The sequence below is a fragment of the Coregonus lavaretus genome (genome assembly GCF_964263955.1).
Source record: "Coregonus lavaretus genome assembly, chromosome: 7".
In the NCBI taxonomy this organism is placed as follows: domain Eukaryota; kingdom Metazoa; phylum Chordata; class Actinopteri; order Salmoniformes; family Salmonidae; genus Coregonus; species Coregonus lavaretus.
In genome coordinates, this window is record NC_139994.1 from 63,172,387 (window position 1) to 63,195,204 (window position 22,818).

At 44.1% G+C, this 22,818-nt stretch overlaps 3 protein-coding genes across 4 annotated transcripts in view; 2 read left to right on the forward strand and 1 right to left on the reverse strand.

Annotated features, from left to right (window-relative positions):
- LOC311132621 (NACHT domain- and WD repeat-containing protein 1) overlaps positions 1 to 6,283 on the forward strand; it is a gene marked incomplete at its 5' end in the record, with an annotated part of 12,843 nt that extends 6,560 nt beyond the window's left edge. Inside the window, 6 exons of the mRNA XM_084165867.1 lie at positions 386 to 514; positions 2,666 to 2,913; positions 3,289 to 3,454; positions 3,891 to 4,092; positions 4,718 to 6,123; positions 6,258 to 6,283. Of these exons, the coding sequence (XP_084021993.1) occupies positions 386 to 514; positions 2,666 to 2,913; positions 3,289 to 3,454; positions 3,891 to 4,092; positions 4,718 to 4,945 (973 nt within the window). The 3' untranslated portion in view covers positions 4,946 to 6,123; positions 6,258 to 6,283. The remainder of the gene's footprint in view (positions 1 to 385; positions 515 to 2,665; positions 2,914 to 3,288; positions 3,455 to 3,890; positions 4,093 to 4,717; positions 6,124 to 6,257) is intronic.
- Positions 6,284 to 7,847: 1,564 nt separating this feature from the next.
- On the forward strand, positions 7,848 to 11,315 carry LOC311131803 (uncharacterized protein; the record flags this gene model as incomplete). Its single annotated transcript, XM_084164934.1, has 5 exons — positions 7,848 to 7,996; positions 9,675 to 9,881; positions 10,198 to 10,292; positions 10,425 to 10,549; positions 11,062 to 11,315. The coding sequence occupies exons 1-5, from the start codon at positions 7,862 to 7,864 to the stop codon at positions 11,313 to 11,315; spliced, it is 816 nt and encodes a 271-aa protein (XP_084021060.1). The 5' UTR covers positions 7,848 to 7,861.
- A 182-nt stretch (positions 11,316 to 11,497) lies between these two features.
- LOC311131802 (inhibitor of growth protein 2-like) lies at positions 11,498 to 14,616 on the reverse strand (the record flags this gene model as incomplete). 2 transcript variants are annotated; one of them, XM_084164933.1, is made up of 2 exons in its annotated part: positions 13,217 to 13,415; positions 11,498 to 13,066 (listed from the first exon to the last, which is right to left on the reverse strand). In XM_084164933.1, exons 1-2 carry the CDS (start codon positions 13,287 to 13,289, stop codon positions 12,348 to 12,350), a joined length of 792 nt encoding a protein of 263 aa, XP_084021059.1. In that variant the 5' UTR covers positions 13,290 to 13,415. The 2 variants fall into 2 exon arrangements, with proteins under 2 accessions (XP_084021059.1, XP_084021058.1); XM_084164932.1 differs by lacking the exon at positions 13,217 to 13,415 and adding an exon at positions 14,337 to 14,616 and having other exon boundaries at positions 12,348 to 13,066.
- Positions 14,617 to 22,818: the final 8,202 nt, after the last annotated feature.

Below are 22,818 nucleotides of genomic sequence, written 5' to 3' on the forward strand. Positions count from 1 at the left end.
CAAAAGTGAAATAAACAATAAATATTAACAGTAAACATTACACTCAGAAGTTTCAAAAGAATAAAGACATTTCAAATGTCATATTATGTATATATACAGTGTTGTATCAATGTGCAAATAGTTAAAGTACAAATGGGAAAATAAATAAACATAAATATGGGTTGTATTTACAATGGTGTTTGTTCTTCACTGGTTGCCCTTTTCTTGTCTCTCTCTCTCTCTCTGTCTCTGTCTCTCTCTCTCTCTCTCTCTCTCTCTCTCTCTCTCTCTCTCTCTCTCTCTCTCTCTCTCTCTGTCTCTCTCTCTCTCTCTCTCTGTCTCTCTCTCTCTCTCTCTCTCTCTCTGTCTCTCTGTCTCTCCGTCTCTCCGTCTCTCTTTCTCTCAGATCTGGAGGTCAGGCAGCGGTGTTTAGTGCCAGAGGGGGGGCTGTGTTGTCTGTCCTCAGAGCTCAGCACGGTGCTGCCTCCATACAGGGAGTGGAGATGACCGATCAGTACCTACTGCTCTTCTGCAGGTATCTGTTTTATACACTGCTCAAAAAAATAAAGGGAACACTTAAACAACACAATGTAACTCCAAGTCAATCACACTTCTGTGAAATCAAACTGTCCACTTAGGAAGCAACGCTGATTGACAATACATGTCACATGCTGTTGTGCAAATGGAATAGACAACAGGTGGAAATTATAGGCAATTAGCAAGACACCCCCAATAAAGGAGTGGTTCTGCAGGTGGTGACCACAGACCACTTCTCAGTTCCTATGCTTCCTGGCTGATGTTTTGGTCACTTTTGAATGCTGGCGGTGCTTTCACTCTAGTGGTAGCATGAGACGGAGTCTACAACCCACACAAGTGGCTCAGGTAGTGCAGCTCATCCAGGATGGCACATCAATGCGAGCTGTGGCAAGAAGGTTTGCTGTGTCTGTCAGCGTAGTGTCCAGAGCATGGAGGCGCTACCAGGAGACAGGCCAGTACATCAGGAGACGTGGAGGAGGCCGTAGGAGGGCAACAACCCAGCAGCAGGACCGCTACCTCCGCCTTTGTGCAAGGAGGAGCAGGAGGAGCACTGCCAGAGCCCTGCAAAATGACCTCCAGCAGGCCACAAATGTGCATGTGTCTGCTCAAACGGTCAGAAACAGACTCCATGAGGGAGGGCCCGACGTCCACAGGTGGGGGTTGTGCTTACAGCCCAACACCGTGCAGGACGTTTGGCATTTGCCAGAGAACACCAAGATTGGCAAATTCGCCACTGGCGCCCTGTGCTCTTCACAGATGAAAGAAGGTTCACACTGAGCACATGTGACAGACGTGACAGTCTGGAGACGCTGTGGAGAATGTTCTGCTGCCTGCAACATCCTCCAGCATGACCGGTTTGGCGGTGGGTCAGTCATGGTGTGGGGTGGCATTTCTTTGGGGGGCCGCACAGCCCTCCATGTGCTCGCCAGAGGTAGCCTGACTGCCATTCGGTACCGAGATGAGATCCTCAGACCCCTTGTGAGACCATATGCTGGTGCGGTTGGCCCTGGGTTCCTCCTAATGGAAGACAATGCTAGACCTCATGTGGCTGGAGTGTGTCAGCAGTTCCTGCAAGAGGAAGGCATTGATGCTATGGACTGGCCCGCCCGTTCCCCAGACCTGAATCCAATTGAGCACATCTGGGACATCATGTCTCGCTCCATCCACCAACGCCACATTGCACCACAGACTGTCCAGGAGTTGGCGGATGCTTTAGTCCAGGTCTGGGAGGAGATCCCTCAGGAGACCATCCGCCACCTCATCAGGAGCATGCCCAGGCGTTGTAGGGAGGTCATACAGGCACGTGGAGGCCACACACACTACTGAGCCTCATTTTGACTTGTTTTAAGGACATTACATCAAAGTTGGATCAGCCTGTAGTGTGGTTTTCCACTTTAATTTTGAGGGTGACTCCAAATCCAGACCTCCATGGGTTGATAAATTTGATTTCCATTGATAATTTTTGTGTGATTTTGTTGTCAGCACATTCAACTATGTAAAGAAAAAAGTATTTAATAAGATGATTTCATTCATTCAGATCTAGGATGTGTTGTTTAAGTGTACCCTTTATTTTTTTGAGCAGTGTATATTTTGAATGGTGTGTGCGTACCCCAACAACAGAATGGTGTGGGCGTATACCGGTCATTAAAAATATTCACACGAGTAGACCGCTGATTGGCCAGCTCAGGCAACGGGCCAACATGATGTCATGTTATATGAAGACATAGCAATACTTTTTTTAAACGGTCTGCTTGAGATACAAAATGGAGGTGTTTTTTTTTCTCTAATTTATGCTTTGGCCACAAATCCGAGTAGGCCCTATAGGTATGTGTTAACAGAATATAAACTTTTACAAGTGAGATTTTCACTGGACAGTTACTTTAAGTGCAAGAATGCATCCCCTCCATTAACCATAACCCTCTGTTGTGTATTACAGCACAGAATGCATAGCTCATAAGGCATTAGACATGTGTGTATAATGCATTATGAACAGGGTGTTTCTGAAAAGTCTATCATGGCATCATAATCTCATTATCATATTCAATTTTTTATTAAAGAAACAGAACAATGCTATTCCTCCTCTGGGTACGTTCCTATGTTTATCCCCCCCCCCCCTCACCCCCCCCCCTCCCTCCCCCCTCCCCCCCAGGTACCCTTACAAGCAGGACAGTGAGATCGTTCATATCGAGCTGTTCAGCACAGCCAGTTTCGAGTACCAGCGCTCCGTCCTGGGCTGCAGCCAGGACTACATCTCCCAGGTCACCGTCAACCGGGCAGGGACGCACGTCGTGGCCTTCTGCCCCTCCCCCCTCACCGGCATCACGCAGGTCGTGACATGGAACCTGGAGACAGAGGACCACAAACACATCGCCCGCTTCCCCGGGATATTGACTGCAGGTCAGTACGAAGGCTAGGTGGAGACTTGACAGGCATTGGTTGCTTTCTTGGTTGACTGATTGGAAATCGGTTAGAAATGTGGTGGAGTTGGAAATTTGAAATGTTCGGTAATGACTACAGAAAAGGCTTCAAGTTCATCCTGCATTATCCTGCAGTGTTTGTGCCAGAGGTGGAGAGACTGCTGTGGATTCATATGGGAAAGCCCAGTGAATAAACATATAACCATTTAATTCACATGACATGACCAATCAGTGAACTCAGGGGACTAACATTGACATTGACAGATACAAACTGTTGACTTTTTGATGCTAAATTGACATTGAGTTACGTTCAGTAAAAACCTTTTCCTTTTGGTCCTCTCTCCCCTGTCTGTAGGTGTGTGTTTGGAGCTGCGGTTCTGTGTGGGGGTGTGCAGTGGGGAGAGGTACCTGAGGCTCTGGGACCTGTCCTCCAGGATCAATGACCAGACCCTCACCTACAATGTCCACAAGGTGAAGATGGACGGCACAGAGGAGGTCATCCTTATGGGGAAACACCCACGGTAGGTCTTTATCAACAATGTACTATTTACTGTACTGTTTTCGGTATTGTCTCAATAATATTGAGATTAGTATTCTCTGTACTATTTTCTGTATTGTTTAAAAAGTACTGAAAATAGTATTTTCAGTGTTCAGACGTTATTGGTTCCTTTTAACATGTCATTCATCTCAATACTCTAAATGGCTATCCTCCTCTCCTCTCCTTCATATTCATTGTTCTCTAATTACATAGCATAGTTGAGAAGTGTACATACCCACTGGGGATTTGGTCCTCCTGCCCAGCTCTTTCACATCAGTGCAGTTGAAGGAGACGAGACAAGGAGGAAGGAAGCCAGGAAGGAAGCCACTCTAGATGATTAAGATGCTCCCCCCCCCCCCCCCCCCCCCCCCCCCCCATGCATCTGCTTTGATGTCTTGATCTTTTCCCTCTGGTGACAGCTACGCGGTGTGCAGGTCCCTACGGCCCGGCACGGTACGCGTCTGGAACCTGGCCAGGTCAAGGTTCGCAGGTCGACCAGTCAGGGTGGAGCACGGTCTCTATGGCAACACCGACGTGGCCTTGGTCCATGACCTGAAGCTGTACATCCTGACAGACAGAGGGACGGCCAACTTCACAGACACCCCGTCACCCATATTCCAGGTCACCCCCCTTTATTTATCAGTTAGCCTGGGATCCATACTGAATCCACTCCTGCTCTGCACTGTTGTTTCACTTCATGGCTACACTTGAAGTCACCTCATTAGTTGGCGGTAGTGTACCCGTAGTGACATATATCCTGTGCATGTGTGACTGCCTGTAGCAGGGTTCCCCAAATGGCGGGTGGTTTTATTTGGCCCCCCCAAAAGTTTTCAGAGCAAAAAATAATAATAATAATAAAATGTTTTATTGTTGGACATAAGACTGAAAACACTAGGAAATCAGCTCCAAGTGATTTTAATTTAAGAAATCTGTTCCCAAGTATTCCCACGCATAAAAGAGAAACGTGATCATATACAAATGTAAGCAAGGTTTGAAATGATTATGTTTTAGTCAAACATTATATCTGTTTGGGCTTCTTGCGGTCAATTTGCCGTCTACAAATTTGTAATTATGTTCCGGCCCCCCCCGACCATCCGCTCAAAGAAAAAATCAGCCCGCGGCTGAATTCAGTTGATGATCCCTGGCCTATAGGTTCCAGCCCGGGACTCCTACATGCAACAAGACTGTGTTAACCCACCGAGCTAAAGCCTAGTAATTAATCTTCTGTTTCACTTTCACTCCATAGACTCTACTGGTCTATGACCTGATCAAGAGGAGCTACGTGAGGAGACAGTCTGGTCTCTACATCGTCCCCTGTCCCCAACACGAATATAGGCTCCTGGAGGGACCGCTACTCCTGGGCTTGTCTGAGACGAGGCGAGAGCGATTCAGTTACTTGAAACAAGCACCAGCTAACTTAGTCCACTACCTGAAACACCACACCCCAAATACAGTCCCTCTGAGACCCAGATAGCTATTCCCTCTAGCATCCTAATTGTCTCAGTCCCAGATAACTATTCCCTCTAGCATCCTAATTGTCTCAGTCCCAGATAACTATTCCCTCTAGCATCCTAATTGTCTCAGTCCCAGATAACTATTCCCTCTAGCATCCTAATTGTCTCAGTCCCAGATAACTATTCCCTCTAGCATCCTAATTGTCTCAGTCCCAGATAACTATTCCCTCTAGCATCCTAATTGTCTCAGTCCCAGATAACTATTCCCTCTAGCATCCTAATTGTCTCAGTCCCAGATAACTATTCCCTCTAGCATCCTAATTGTCTCAGTCCCAGATAACTATACCCTCTAGCATCCTAATTGTCTCAGTCCCAGATAACTATTCCCTCTAGCATCCTAATTGTCTCAGTCCCAGATAACTATTCCCTCTAGCGTCCTAATTGTCTCAGTCCCAGATAACTATTCCCTCTAGCATCCTAATTGTCTCAGTCCCAGATAACTATTCCCTCTAGCATCCTAATTGTCTCAGTCCCAGATAACTATACCCTCTAGCATCCTAATTGTCTCAGTCCCAGATAACTATTCCCTCTAGCATCCTAATTGTCTCAGTCCCAGATAACTATTCCCTCTAGCATCCTAATTGTCTCACAGCTTAACGTTCTTGTGTTCATTGTTGCCCCTAATATGTTTTACCTCATTGTTGTGAACTGGTTTTGGGATGTGGAAGGCTAGAGCTTTTTTATTGTCCAAAACCTGTTTTATTTGGACGGTTGGGAGGTAAAGGGATCATAACCTGTTTTATTTGGACGGTTGGGAGGTAAAGGGATCATAACCTGTTTTATTTGGACGGTTGGGAGGTAAAGGGATCATAACCTGTTTTATTTGGACGGTTGGGAGGTAAAGGGATCATAACCTGTTTTATTTGGACGGTTGGGAGGTAAAGGGATCATAACCTGTTTTATTTGGACGGTTGGGAGGTAAAGGGATCATAACCTGTTTTATTTGGACGGTTGGGAGGTAAAGGGATCATAACCTGTTTTATTTGGACGGTTGGGAGTTGTAGGAACCATCTGATGGTGTGGGACCTGGAGTCTGGGTATATCAAAGGGAGGATGAAAGCCTCCCACACAGAGTCTCTCCTGTCCAGCAGCACCGTCAGAGACAGACAGTCCCAGATACAACCAAAGGACACCGCAGGTAACAATACCAGAGACCATAACAGAAAAGTAGTGTACGGGGATCTAGCTAAGCTATTTCACTACCATTTGGTGACTATTTCCTCTAGCTGTAGTGATGAAGCTGTAATGATACATTCATATTGCCCTGTGGAGGACTATTTCCTCTAGCTGTAGTGATGAAGCTGTAATGATACATTCATATTGCCCTGTGGAGGACTATTTCCTCTAGCTGTAGTGATGAAGCTGTAATGATACATTCATATTGCCCTGTGGAGGACTATTTCCTCTAGCTGTGGTGATGAAGCTGTAATGATACATTCATATTGCCCCTTGGAGGACTATTTCCTCTAGCTGTGGTGATGAAGCTGTAATGATACATTCATATTGCCCCTTGGAGGACTATTTCCTCTAGCTGTGGTGATGAAGCTGTAATGATACATTCATATTGCCCTGTGGAGGACTATTTCCTCTAGCTGTAGTGATGAAGCTGTAATGATACATTCATATTGCCCTGTGGAGGACTATTTCCTCTAGCTGTGGTGATGAAGCTGTAATGATACATTCATATTGCCCCTTGGAGGACTATTTCCTCTAGCTGTGGTGATGAAGCTGTAATGATACATTCATATTGCCCTGTGGAGGACTATTTCCTCTAGCTGTAGTGATGAAGCTGTAATGATACATTCATATTGCCCCTTGGAGGACTATTTCCTCTAGCTGTAGTGATGAAGCTGTAATGATACATTCATATTGCCCCTTGGAGGACTATTTCCTCTAGCTGTAGTGATGAAGCTGTAATGATACATTCATATTGCCCCTTGGAGGACTATTTCCTCTAGCTGTAGTGATGAAGCTGTAATGATACATTCATATTGCCCCTTGGAGGACTATTTCCTCTAGCTGTGGTGATGAAGCTGTAATGATACATTCATATTGCCCTGTGGAGGACTATTTCCTCTAGCTGTGGTGATGAAGCTGTAATGATACATTCATATTGCCCTGTGGAGGACTATTTCCTCTAGCTGTGGTGATGAAGCTGTAATGATACATTCATATTGCCCCTTGGAGGACTATTTCCTCTAGCTGTGGTGATGAAGCTGTAATGATACATTCATATTGCCCTGTGGAGGACTATTTGCTGCCTTGCTGCTATTCCAGTTTCAACTGTTCTGCCTGCGGCTACGAAACCCCTACCTGTCCCAGACCTGCTGTTTTCAACTCTTAATGATCGGCTATGAAAAGCCAACTGAGAGACCTGAGCCCTAGGACCATACGTCGGGACTACCGTCCGTGGTGACTCCTTGCTGTCCCCAGTCCGCCTGGCCTTGCTGCTATTCCAGTTTAAACTGTTCTGCCTGCGGTTATGGAACCCCTACCTGTCCCAGACCTGCTGTTTTCAAACTCTTAATGATCGGCTATGAAAAGCCAACTGAGATTTATTCCTGATTATTATTTGACCATGCTTGTCACTTATGAACATTTTTGAACATCTTGGCATGGCTCTGTTATAATCTCCACCCGGCACAGCCAGAAGAGGACTGGCCACCCCTCATAGCCTGGTTCCTCTCTAGGTTTCTTCCTAGGTTTTCGCCTTTCTAGGGAGTTTTTCCTAGCCACCGTGCTTCTACACCTGCATTACTAGCTGTTTGGGGTTTTAGGCTGGGTTTCTGTACAGCACTTCGAGATATTAGCTGATGTAAGAAGGGCTATATAAAATAAAATTGATTGATTGATTGATATTTCCTCTAGCTGTGGTGATGCCCTGGGACAGACGAACAGACAGCCAGTCTGCTAAGTGGAGGAGGCTGGAGAGGGAGGCCGAGGAGCAACGGAAGCTGGACAGGGAGAAATACAACTCCGTAGACCAGTACCTTCTCAGTGGGGACCAACAGGTAAAATGTACAGTTGAAGTCGGAAGTTTACATACACCTTAGCCAAATACATTTAAACTAATGTTTTTCACAATTCCTGACATTTAATCCTAGTAAATATTCCCTGTCTTAGGTCAGTTAGGATCACCACTTTATTTTAAGAATGTGAAATGTCAGAATAATAGTAGAGAGAATGTAAGTAAGCTTTTATTTATTTCATCACATTCCCAGTGGGTCAGATGTTTACATAAACTCAATTAGTATTTGGTAGCATTGCCTTTAAATTGTTTAACTTGGGTCAAACGTTTCAGGTAGCCTTCCACAAGCTTCCCACAATAAGTTGGGTGAATTTTGACCGATTCCTCCTGACAGAGCTGGTGTAACTGAGTCAGGTTTGTAGGCCTCCTTGCTCGCACACGCTTTTTCAGTTCTGCCCACAAATGTTCTATAGGATTGAGGTCAGGGCTTTGTGATGGCCACTCCAATACCTTGACTTTGTTGTCCTTAAGCCATTTTGGCACAACTTATGCTTGGGGTCATTGTCCATTTGGAAGACCCATTTGCGACCAAGCTTTAACTTCCTGACTGATGTCTTGAGATGTTGCTTCAATATATCCACATAATTTTCCTTCCTCATGATGCCATCTATTTTGTGAAGTGCACCAGTCCCTCCTGCAGCAAAGCACCCCCACAGCATGATGCTGCCACCCCCGTGCTTCATGGTTGGGATGGTGTTCTTCGGCTTGCAAGGTACCCCCTTTTTCCTCCAAACGTAACGATGGTCATTATGGCCAAACAGTTCTATTTTTGTTTCATCAGACCAGAGGACATTTCTCCAAAAAGTACGATCTTTGTCCCCATGTGCAGTTGCAAACCGTAGTCTGGCTTTTCTATGGCGGTTTTGGAGCAGTGGCTTCTTCCTTGCTGAGCGGCCTTTCCGGTTATGTCAATATAGGACTCATTTTACTGTGGATATAGATACTTTTGTACCTGTTTCCTCCAGCATCTTCACAAGGTCCTTTGCTGTTGTTCTGGGATTGATTTGCACTTTTCACACCAAAGTATGTTCATCTCTAGGATACAGAACGCGTCTCCTTCCTGAGCGGTATGACGGCTGCGTGGTCCCATGGTGTTTATACTTGCGTACTATTGTTTGTACAGATAAACGTGGTACCTTCAGGCGTTTGGAAATTGCTCCCAAGGATGAACCAGACTTGTGGAGGTCTACAAATATTTTTCTGAATTCTTGGCTGATTTCTTTTCATTTTCCCATGATATCAAGCAAAGAGGCACTGAGTTTGAAATAGATCCACAGGTACACCTCCAATTGACTCAAATGATGTCAATTAGCCTATCAGAAGCTTCTAAAGCCATTACATAATTTTCTGGAATTTTCCAAGCTGTTTAAAGGCACAGTCAACTTAGTGTATGTAAACTTCTGACCCACTGGAATTGTGATACAGTGAATTATAAGTGAAATAATCTGTCTGTAAACAATTGTTGGAAACATTACTTGTGTCATGCACAAAGTAGATGTCCTAACCGACTTGCCAAAACTGTAGTTTGTCAACAAGAAATGTGTGGAGTGGTTGAAAAACGAGTTTCAATGACTCCAACCTAAGTGTATGTAAACTTCCGACTTCAACTGTATGTGTGTGTGTGTGATGTATCTTCATCCCACTGATCCCCTCTCTGCCAGGTGGTGGTGTGTTCCTATTTCTCCCACCACCTCAACGTGTTCAGCGTGGGGTCCCAGGACCACCTCCACACCCTGGAGGACAGGACATCCCTGCTGATCCTCCACACCGCTGCCCTCACCCACCCCGGGGGACACCTGGTCCTGGCCAACTACTGCCAGGCTCAACGTACACCCTACCTCACCCTCTGGGACCTGCAGAAAGGCACAGTATGTACACTCTTAGAATTAAAGGGTTCCAAAAGGGTTCATCGGCTGTCCCCATAGGATAACCCTTTTTGATTCTAGGTAGGACCCTTTTGAGTTCCATGTATAACCATCTGTGGAAAGGGTTGTACCTGGAACCAAAAAGGGTTCAAAATATAACCTTTTCTTGAGTGTATTTGTATCAGATTCAAATAGCTTTATTGTCCATCTGGGATCACTGACAACACTATTTTCCAGTACACTGGCTAAATTATTTGACCCCCCCCCACCCCATTTCAAATTATAGTTTCAAATTATTGCATTTTGTACACTTGTGAAGGTGAGGAAAAGATTGAAGAACGAGCCAGGAGTCTGTTGTGTGGCGATCACAGATGACGCCAGCAGAGTCGCCTTTGGGGTCAGCGGATGTAACAAGTAATACGTTTCCAAATGACACGTGACTCACAAACACATGACATATAGCATCTCTCAAGAGCCATGTAGTTACAACTATCATCCTGGTCTGTCACAATGAGAAAGCTCATGCTTATCTCTTCTCCTGATTAGGCTTAAAGTGTGGGATCCCTTCAGGAGGAATCACAAGACTATCTCTGGCTACGCCAGCCTGAGACTAGGAGGGTCCAACCAGCTTTATATCACTGAGGGAGGAGCCAAAGCCATTCTACTAGCAGGTAAGGACAGAGATTACTTTAGATTTTCAGCTATCTTTCCCTTTGTAGAAAAGTGAGATTAGGTTTCTCTGCACTGAAATATATTGGCAATTTCTTCTAAAATTTGTTGAAATTGAAAATACATATGGTTTTCAAACATGCACAGGACTCAAAACAAAAGTCTAAACTCACTTCAAAGTCAAAAGATAATCTGGACTAAATTATTCAGATACATTTGGCTGGAGGAAAGTAATTCTCGACAAGTGTAATTTATCCTACTTGTGGTAACTGGCCATTCAACCAGTTTTGAAAAGAGAAAACAGAACATTCTGCTCCATTGCAAAGGTGCCAATATATTTGAGCACATCTGTGGGTGATAGGAGTGAGTGGAACAGTGTGTTCACGGACAACTGATAGGTGTTTGTTCACACTCAGGTGAAAGTAGTGTTACAATGCGTTTATTTATGTAGTGCCACACAGGTGATCGTAAAAGTGACAATTCATGCCCTTCGTGTGTTTGATTATTCACACAGGTGAGCTGAGCCTATGGGACCTGGAGGCCTGCAACGTCCTGTCTGTCCTCTCCCCAGATGCCCACGTACAGTGTCTGACCCTCCTCGGAGGAGACGGAAATAGTAGCGCCCTATTGTTAGGCCTTAGCCACAGTCCTGCCCTCATCACAGTCAGGCTGACGTCACAATCACATGGGGGGGTCGCCACGGCAACCAACGTCAGGGACGACGACTTGTTCGCAGAGTCCAGTAGTAGCGAAGATGGAGATGACTAGGACAGTCAGGCTGGAGTAGAGATTGTTCTGGAACTTTATTTGATATATTCTTTTTTTTTTATCATGCTTTGAGTATTTTGAAATATCCTGATTTACTAAAGACACTTCTTCAGCCTTCGAACAGGATGACCTGATAAGCAGAATGGAATGTAAAATGCATATTTCAAGAAAATACAAGTATTGGTCCCCGATCTGCAATTACTTTTTTTTAATGGCTATAACAAAAACACATTTTACATGCTATTACACTAGTTTGACAAAGAATATGTAGAATGTCTTCACAAACATGAAAGACCATTCCAGACCGTGCCCCAGATTATCATCTCTATATAGTAAATCTAAGCGCTGCACCGGAGGATGGTCAATTGAAATGACAGTTGGGAAATAAATAATATCACCTTAAATGTGACAGTCTGTCAAATCCCAACTCAGGTAAGCACCTCACATAAGGCAGTAACAGAGCAATCTACCCCTCCGTCTGCCATACAAAAACATAGCACAATGAACCATTTAGCCCCATCTGGTAGTGACCAAATCAATAGATCGAGACTTGTTGATTTGGAACAGATTTATTTTTAAACCACATAAGAAATTAAACTTACTCAACTGAAAGAACATGGGGAAGAACATAATGCATTCATTTTCACAAAAAGAGGACATCATTCAGGTACATTACATCAAGTCAAAATGGCTAGTAAGCCAAAATATGCTTTTTGAGTTACTTTAATTCTGTTTTGCCAAGTGTTGAGTAACACACGATAGAACCAGAAGATGGCAGCTTTAGGCTTCTTAAAGTAAACATCTGGTTTCCCAGAATAACCTTTAGGCTTCAGGGTGGGTCGCCAGTATTTTAACAGCACCTGTTCAGTATTGGTCAAATCCTTTACTCAGAGTAGGCGCTGCTGGAAATAGTGTTCCGATTGAGCTCTCAAAACTTCACAACATTTTGAAATACCTTGAAATGACTCACTTTGACAAACTCAACCCTCAGTTCGGCAATGTTCCCGAGAGGAAAGAGACGACTTGTCACTACTACCTGGACCTCCGGTCCTTTTTGTTCTTGTCCAGGCTTTTGTCCATAGTCTTTTCATTGTCCCCTCTGCACTTGGGACAGAACCACTTACCCTTGGGCTTGTAGGTGAGCCCCACGCAGGAGAAGTGGAACCACTCGATGGGGCACGCATCGTTGTCACAGCCAATCATCTCGCCGTAGGACACCTGCACGCATAGGCAGTAGGTGGGCTCGTTGGGGTCGATGGTGAACTCCACAGGCGAGGCGTCGCGCTCCTGCTTGGCCTTGCGCTTCTTCTTCTTGGCAGACTTGGACCTCTTCTCCCGTGGCTGCACGGGAAGCTCTTCCGCTGGGTCATCCATCACCGTTCCATTCCCTGAGGCATGGTTGGAGTCGCGGCTCTCGCTGTTGCGCTGGCGTCTCGGCCGGCGGGCAGAGGAGCGCTCAGCAGGCGTGGACACCACCGCCTCCTGGACGGAACCGGAGCGCCGCTCGGTGACGACCCGCTCCCGCTCGCTGGCCTCGCTGGGCTCCTGGAGGCAGAGGGAGTGGGAGTCCATCTGGCGGGAACGGTTCTCTACCAGCTCAGTCATCTGGGTGACCACATGGATCTTCTCGTCGCCCAGCTCCTGGCTGCTGATGAGGGCCCGCTGCAGCTGGATCTGAAGCCTCTTACGCTGTGCCGCGTCCCGCTCGCCCTGGTAGCGCTTGTAGACATCATCAACCTCCTTCAGGACCTCTGCAAAGCACAAAGAATGAGAAGAGTTCAATATTAGGATGGGTGTCTTATGCAATTGTTGAGTTACTATTGGAGTTGAGAAATTATCATCGGGAATACAATAATATCTGACGCTGTGTCAGTCAGAGGCTAGAGGAAACGTTTACCTACTCAATGAAGCTCCTGGTAGGAACCGGGGGTTAAATTCTTTACGAATTTCCCTGGTGTGCACAATTGTATGCATATATAATAGCTGCTGCAAACTGTAGGAGCACTGGAAATCAGCTAATGACAATCTGACAAACTAGTAATAAGACGGAAGAGCTATATGAATTTATAGATTCCTTCCTACTTCCGCATTGGTTTATATTCAGGAAGTGACGACACTTTCCGCCTGATCAGGGGTCGTCACTAGACGCCACAAAGTCATAAACCCCGCCTGTTTCTACAATTGTTTTCTTAAAATCTGATTTTAAACCTAACCACAATGCTAATCTTATGCCTAACCTTAAATTAATAGTAAAAAGCGAATTTTTGTTTTCATGAATTTGTACGATATAGACAATTGGCTGTGGTAACTAGTGACAGCCCTGGTCAGGGGGTTGTCCCTCTTTTCTTACTAAAGTGGATCACACACAAACGACTACAACAACACTTGGGCGTACAACTGTCAGACGAAGTACTGGCAAAATCACCTTCTCGTACATGGCACATTTTCATCACCGGCGGATTGCAACCATGACCATTTCGCTATTTCTCTAGCAAGCAGAGTGATCAGTTTATTGAGCTAAGCTAGCTAATAGCTACGGAGCTTTGTACTACGAATGTAACACTTGCTAGCAAACACAGTCTACAATAAGTCAACATCCCTTGCAAAGTAAATATAAAAACGCATGCAAATAAAAGGTTTACCAACTCTTTAAGTAAGCCGCTAAACGCCACAATAACGCCCCTCTTGCCAAAATGGCTGATCTGTGGATATCAATCTCATTGTTATCGAGCCAACTTGGACCTCACTTCGGATACGTTGTTGTTATGGATAACAAATTGAAGGCATACATAGCTACTCGATAGACGAACCTAACGTTATATTTCAGCAAGAAAAAAAACTAGCGTTCAATAGTAGCTAGCTAACGTTAGCTAGCTGCTAGTGTGTGGGGCATTACATAACTAGCTACTGTAGCTGCCTAAAGTGAATCGTGCACTGGTCAATACAGCGCACTCATTTTTTACGATTTTATCGTCAAACGCTTAAGTAAAACCACCAAAACAACGAAAGGGTAAACAATACCTTGATACTTTGAGTCAATTTCTCGTAGCAGAGAGACATTTCTTTGTATATCCAAAGGCAGGGACTCAACACATTCCAAATAATCCTCCACATAGTTCACCAGTTGTGACTTTTCTACGTTTGGGTAATGATTATGACCTAACATTGTTACACCGATGCATCGAGACAATAAAACATAGATTTGAGATAATACATTTAAGCTAGCTAGTATGGTTTCTAATGGGCAGTTCCATCCGCAAGCGAACTGCAGCAGTTCACTTCAAACAAAACTGCACCCACTGCGCATGCGCGAGTGTATTCCTTTTATGGCAATGCGTTGCATTTTTACTTGACAGGGGGGGGGGCGGGCCATTCATATATTCTAGCTTTTGGATTGGCTGTGAACAAAAGACACTGATTTGTCACAGCAGTGTTAGGCTACAATGTTACGTTTGTCAACAACTGTTATCACCGACGTGACCACTAGATGGAGCTGTAGGCCTACTCCATCCAGCTACAATGGTAACTAGAAACGTAAACAAATCATCTGTGGCGACAAATGAAGGATCTAACTCTTTTCCATAATGTTAACCTCATGCCCCTAACCTGCTATGTTAGTTCTCCTAACCTGCCACGTTAATTATGCTAACCTGTCCGTTAATTATCCTAACCTGCTATGTAAACAAACCATCTGTGGCAACAAATTAACAATATCACCACATTTGTATTATGAACTTTTACCAGAAAAGTAAGCCATTAATTGGTATTTCATTAGCATCCCCATTAGCTGTTGCGAAAACAGCATCTACTCTTACTGCGGTGTACAAAAAACATGAAACATGACATAATACAGAACATTAATAGACAAGAACAGCTCAAGGACAGAACTACATACATTTTAAAACGGCACACATAGCCTACATATCAATACATTCAAACAAAATATATAGGTCAAATAGGGGAGAGGCGTTGTGCCGTGAGGTGTTGCTTTATCAGTTTATTTTTTTTAAACCAGGTTTGCTGTTCATTTGAGCTATATGAGATGGAAGGGAGTTCCATGCAATAATGGCTCTATATAATACCGTACGCTTTCTTGAATTTGTTCTGGATTTGGGGACTGTGAAAAGACCCCTGGTGGCATGTCTGGTGGGGTAAGTGTGTGTGTCAGAGCTGTGTGTAAATTGACTATGCAAACAATTTGGAATTTTCAACACATTGTTTCTCATAAAAATAAGATATGATGCAGTCAGTCTTTCCTCAACTCTTAGCCATGAAAGACTGGCATGTATAGTATTTATATCAGCCCTCTGATTACAATGACGAGAAAGACGTGCCACTCTGTTCTGGACCACATGACTGGACAATAATCAAGATAATACAAAACTAGAGCCTGCAGGACTTGTTTTTTGGAGGGTCAAAAAAGCAGAGCATCTATTTATTATGGACAGACATCTCCCCATCTTTACAACCATTGAATCTATATGTTTTGACCATGACAGTTTACAATCTAAGGTAACACCAAGTAATTTATTCTCCTCAACAGCCACACCATTCATTACCAGATTCAGCGGAGGTCTACCGCTTTGGGAATGATTTGTACCAAATACAATGCTCTTAGTTTTAGAGATGTTCAGGACCAGTTTATTTTACTGGCAACCCATTCCAAAACTGACTGCAACTACTTGTTAAGGGTTTCAGTGACTTCATTCGCCATGGTTGCTGACACGTATATGGTTGAATCATTAGCATACATGGACACACATGCCTTGTTTAATGCCAGTGGCAGGTCATTGGTAAAAATAGAAAAGAGTAGAGGGCCTAGCTTGGCCACTTTCCACTGCAGATGTGGAAGGCCGATATCTCTAGTTTAAACTGATGGATTTTGATGGGGATTTCTTTATTAGGGTACTAGGGGGTAACTAGCCCCCTGGGGTAACTGCCCCTGGGGTAACTGCCCCTGTAACTCACATAAAGACCACAAGATGCCACCAAATTATTTCCCCAACACTTTTCCTGGCTGCCACAGCTCTTGCTCAGCAAAAAATGTCCATCACAACTTTTTGAGATATTTCAACAAAACCATTTTGTGGTAAATTGATCAAATTTTTTGAAATGTTGGAAAAAGTTGTAGATATATTCCAATTAAGTTAGATCTATAATAGTTTTTTTTAAATATACAAGTAGGAAAGCCTTAAGACAAATAATCCACTTGTTTAGAGAGAAACAAGCAATTGTTACATACCAAAAGACCTATGATAGTAATTGATGCCCCATTTCTGGTGAGCTTGTGGAGTAAACAGTTAATATTCTTGATCACCAATTTTTTTTGGAGGTGCATATTTATTTATTATGGCAATCAGGGGCGCAACTTTGGTTTTAGAAGTGGAGGTTACATATATATATTTTATCGAGTCGGATAAACACTCCAAACAGCCTACCCGACCGCTCGGATGCGTCCGCATGGTCCTAAAGCACACCGTCGCCTCTTTTTTGTATCACATTCCAATGATAAAACTGTGGGGGACAAAAATGCAATTTCAGAATGTGGGGGGGACATGTGCCCCCTGTCCCAAGTGAAAGTTGCGCCCCCCCCCCCGATCGCCATCCTCTCTCCCTACAATGTGACGTTTGCTCTGCACCCAATTCTATCTGTACAGCAAATCATCAATCTGTTCGCTAGCTCACCCGGCCTGTGTTGATTGACAGTTTGCTGGTCAAATCAGAGTGCCCGAGTGTGCGTTTCACTAGCCAATCTGTTGCAGTTATTTTTTTGCAAGGGCGATACTGCGGATACTGTCTCTGGCTGCGTGTAGAGTCATCCAGTAGACACTGTGCCACAAAATGAGTGACAAAACATTACAAACACCGGCCAGATCATTTCAAGTCATTAGTCTCAAGTCAAAGTCTTGAGGCTCCAAGTCAAGTCTCAAGTTATTTTATGTTCTATCAAGTCAAGTCTCAAGTCATCAAATTCGTAACTTGAGTCAGACTCCAGTCCGAGCCATGTGACTCCAGTCCACAACTGCTATTTTCAGCCCTTTCCTGGCTAGCTTCTCAGAGTACTTTAAACTTGTTTTTAGAAGATGTTACTCCTTTCTCCAGCTGCAAAACAGTTGTTCACTGGACTTTTCTAGTATAATGCTTTTTAATGAAAGAGTTGTCTTGACATTCACAGTGTAGCAGCACCCAAAGTGCTCAGTTCCCTAACTTCCCTTTCCATTATCAAAACAAAAACATTTGGGTTTGTCAAAATGCAGAGGCACTTTAAAACACTTGATAGATCTTGTGACCATTTTCAGCACACCCTGTGTGTTTTTATCAACTCTCTTCCTCATAACCTAGAGAACAAGATATACAAGTTCTGACAGGAAACACCAAAAAGCTAAATCCCTCGCTCTCAATTCAATTCATAGGGCTTTATTGGCATGGGAAACATATGTTTACATTGCCTAAGCAAGTGAAATATATAATAAACAAAAGTGAAATAAATAATACATGGACAGTAAACATTACACTCAGACATTTCAAAGGAATAGAGACATTTCAAATGTCATTATGTCTATATACAGTGTTGTAATGATGTGAAACAGTTAAAATACAATAAAGAAACATAACTATGGGTTGTATTTACAATGGTGTTTGTTCTTCACTGGTTGCCCTTTTCTTGTGGCAACAGGTCACACATATTGCAGCTGTGATGGCACACTGTGGTATTTCACCCAGTAGATATGGGAGTTTATCCAAATTTGATTCTAATTCTTTGTGGGTCTCTGTATTCTGAGGGAAATATGTGTCTCTAATATGGTCATACATTTGGCAGGAGGTTAGGAAGTGCAGCTCAGTTTCCACCTCATTTTGTGGGCAGTGTGCACATAGCCTGTCTTCTCTTGAGAGCCAGGTCTGCCTACGGCGGCCTTTCTCAATAGCAAGGCTATGCTCACTGAGTCTGTACATAGTCAAAGCTTTCCTTAATTTTGGGTCAGTCACAGTGGTCAGGTATTCTGCCACTGTGTACTCTCTGTTTAGAGCCAAATAGCATTCCAGTTTGCTCTGTTGTTTGGTAAATTATTTCCAATGTGTCAAGTAATTATGTTTTTGTTTTGTTATGATTTGGTTGGGTCTAATTGTGTTGTTGTCCTGGGGCTCTGTGGGGTCTGTTTGTGTTTATGAAGAGAGCCCCAGGACCAGCTTACTTAGGGGACGCTTCTCCAGGTTAATCTCTATGTAAGTGATGGCTTTGTTTTGGAAGGTTTGGGAATCGCTTCCTTTTAGGTGGTTTCTGCAGAATTCTGCATGCAGAGTCTCAATTTGGTGTTTGTCCCATTTTGTGAATTCTTGGTTGGTGAGTAGACCCCAGACCTCACAACCATAAAGGGCAATGGGTTCTATAACCGATTCAAGTATTTTTTGCCAGAACCTAATTGGGATGTTGAAAAATTAAAAACGGAAATATCACATTTACATCAGTATTCAGACCCTTTACTCAGTACTTTGTTGAAGCACCTTTGGCAGCGATTACAGCCTTGAGTCTTCTTGGGTAAGACGCTAAAGCTTGGCATACCTGTATTTGGGGAGTTTCTCCCATGCTTCTCTGCAGATCCTCTCAAGCTCTGTCAGGTTGGATGGGGAGCGTTGCTGCACAGCTATTTTCAGGTCTCTCCAGAGATGTTCGATCGGGTTCAAGTCCGGGCTCTGGCTGGGCCACTCAAGGACATTCAGAGACTTGTCCCGAAGCCACTCCTGCATTGTCTTGGCTGTGTGCTTAGGGTTGGTGTCCTGTTGGAAGGTGAACCTTCGCCCCAGTCTGAGGTCCTGAGTGCTCTGGAGCAGGTTTTCATCAAGGATCTTTCTGTACTTTGCTCCGTTCATCTTTCCCCCGATCCTGACTAGTCTCCCAGTCCCTGTCGCTGAAAAACATCCTAACAGCATGATGCTGCCACCACCATGCTTCACCGTAGGGATGGTGCCAGGTTTCCTCCAGACGTGACGCTTGGCATTCAGGCCAAAGAGTTCAATCTTGGTTTCATCAGACCAGAGAATCTTGTTTCTGATGGTCTGAGACTCCTTTAAGTGCCTTTTGGCAAACTCCAAGCGGGCTGTCATGTGCTTTTTATTGAGGAGTAGCTTCCGTTTGGCCACTCTACAATAAAGGTCTGATTGGTGGAGTGCTGCAGAGATGGTTGCCCTTCTGGAAGGTTCTCCCATCTCCACAGAGGAACTCTGGAGCTCTGTTAGCGTGACCATCAGGTTCTTGGTCACCTCCCTGACCAAGGCCCTTCTCCCCCAATTGCTCAGTTTGGCCGGGCGGCCAATCTAGGAAGAGTCTTGGTGGTTCCAAACTTCTTTCATTTAAGAATGATGGGGGGCCCTGTGTTCTTGGGGACCTTCAATGCTGCAGACATCTTTTGGTACCCTTCCCCAGATGTGTGTCGACACAATCCTGTCTCAGAGCTCTACGGACAATTCCTTTGACCTCATGAGTTGTTTTTTTCTCTGACATGCACTGTCAAATGTGGGAACTTATATAGACAGGTGTGTGCCTTTCCAAATCATGTCCATTCAATTGAATTTACCACAGGTGGAATTCAATCAAGTTGTAGAAACATCTCAAGGATGATCCATGCAAACAGGATGCACCTGAGCTCAATTTCGAGTCTCATAGCAAAGGGTCTGAATACTTATGTAAATAAGGTATCTGTTTTTTTTTTTTATACATTAGCAAACATTTCTAAAAACCTTTTTTCGCTTTGTCATTATGGGGTATTGTGTATAGATTGATGAGGGGGAAATAATATTTCATCCATTTTAGAATAACGCTGTAACGTAACAAAATGTAGAAAAGGGGAAGTGGTCTGAATACTTTCCGAATGCACTGTATTTGTTGAAGAGGATGGGGCACAAGCTGCATCCCTGTCTCACCCCACGGCCCTGTGGAAAAAAATGTTTGTGTTTTTTGCCAATTTTAACTGCACACTTGTCATTTGTGTACATGGATTTTATGTCGTATGTTTTTTTATAATGTTGTATGTTCTTCCCCCAAACACCACTTTCCATCAATTTGTATAGAAGACCCTCATGCCAAATTGAGTCAAAAGCTCTTTTGTTAATTTACATATTTATTTATTATTTATTTTTTACATTTTTTTGTCATTTAGCAGACGCTCTTATCCAGAGTGCATACATTTTTTTTTTCATACTGGCCCCCCGGGGGAATCGAACCCACAAAGGTTGCAAACGCTTTGCTCTACATCCCTGCCAGCCATTCCCTCCCCTACCCTGGACAACGCTGGGTCAATTGTGCGCCGCCCCATGGGTCTCCCGGTCACGGCCGGCTACAACAGAGCCTGGATTCGAACCAGGATGCCTTAGACCACTGCCTTAGACCACTGCGCCACTCGGGAGGTGTGATAATGCAGAGGATTTTCCCAAGGTTGCTGTTGACGCCTATCCCACGGTAGTTATTGGGGTCAAATTTGTCTCCCCTTTTGTGGATTGGGGTGATCAGTCCTTAGTTCCAAATATTGGGGAAGATGCTGTAGTTGATCAAGTATATGTTTTAGCTGTTTGTTCTTTGTTATAGGGCCAAAAAGATTGGAGAAGTGGTTTATCCACACATCTCCGTTTTGGATAGATAACTCTTCGTGCTGTCGTTTGTTTAGTGTGTTCCAATTTTCCCAGAAGTGGTTAGAGTCTATGGATTCTTCAATTACATTGAACTGATTTCTGAGGTGCTGTTCCTTCTTTTTCCGTAGTGTATTTCTGTATTAGTTTAGTGATTCACCATAGTGACAGCTCAGCTTTTCTGGGTCTCTATGTTTTTGGTTGGATAGGTTTCTCAATTTCTTTCTTACGTTTTTGCATTCTTCATCAAACCATTTGTCAATGTTTTGAATTTTCTTAAGTTGTCTGCTTGACATTTTTAGATTTGATAGGGAAGCTGAAAGGTCAAATATACTGTTCAGGCTTTCTACTGCCAAGTTTACACCTTCACTATTACAGTGGAATGTTTTGTCCAGGAAGTTTTCTAAAAGGGCTTTAATTTGTTGTTGCCAAAAAACAAAATTTGGGTAGTTTTCTACACTACTTTCTCCCTCCCTCCCTCCCTCCCTCCCTCCCTCCCTCCCTCCCTCCCTCTCTCTCTCTCTCTCTGTCTGTGTCTTCTTCTTCTTCAATGAGGTTTAACGGCGGTTGGCATCCAATTTGTTGCATTACCGCCACCTACTAGACTGGAGTTCAACTCCCTTATCTTTCCTTGAAAAATAACATAAAACAAAGCAAAGAAATATCCTACCATCTAACACTACACTCACACCTTCAACACTACAACTAATAATTAACCCCACCACTATTCTCCACTATTTAAATATACTCACTCCTACCTCATGCCCTCAACCTGAAATGATGGAACATCACCACTTAACACTCCCTGTAACTCTTCTGCTGTCAAGTCTCGCACACCCAAATATCTCTCTGCAGCTGCCACCACAACCTCAATTTTCTTCGACTTACGTTCCATCCCTGCAGTACAATTAATAACCATTGCTGTAAACGCTAAAACCCCAATCTTACTGAAACATATATCACTTGCTTGCCTATCCCTCTGTACTGGTACATATCTCCTACTCTCACCACTCCCCCCCCCCCCCGACCCATCTTCCTCTACTTTCTTCACTGCCTCCGCATATGACAATTTCTTCTCTACTCTTACCCTGGAAACCTCAACCTGCTTCTCTCGCACTGGACATGTCTGATCCCCAGCCCCATGGCCACCCCTACAATTAGTACATACCACCACTTTCCCCACTGCTTCACACTCCTTAGTCTCATGCCCTTCTGCACACTTCTCACACCTTGGAATCTCCCTCCTACATACTGCTGCCACGTGCCCATAAGTTTGACACCTGTAACATCGTAATGTACTCGGCACATAAGCTCGCACAGGATAACTTATATATCCTAACTTCACTTTATCAGGCAAAGACTCAACTTCAAAACGCAAAAGAACAGACAATGAATCTTCTGTTTCCCCACTCTCGCCACCCTGTTTACGTCGCACCAAACGACGAGCATCACAAACACCGGGAATCTTCTCCTTCAGTTGGTCAACTTTTACATTTACTGCTACTCCAGTAATCACTCCTCTCAATGGCGCCCTTTTCTTAAGAGCGAAACAATTCACAATTCTTTCCCTTATTTGTTTATCTCTGAGCGCCTTCTCCCTCTGCCCAACAGAAACACAAACAATTATCACTAGACCACTTCTGGTTACCCTCACCGATTCCACTATACCCAACGCTGTTTTCACCCATCTTGAATACACAAATGAATCAGCCAAAAGGCAAGGATCCACTTTTTCCAAAAACTTCACACCTACTGTCACAGACTCATCTTTATCCTGACCCTCTGTGCAAGCCTCTGGCTCCGAGCACTTCACCACACCTTCCACCTCCGATACTTCACCCTCTTCCATTTCTACTCCTGTCTTCAGCTCACTTTGCTTACA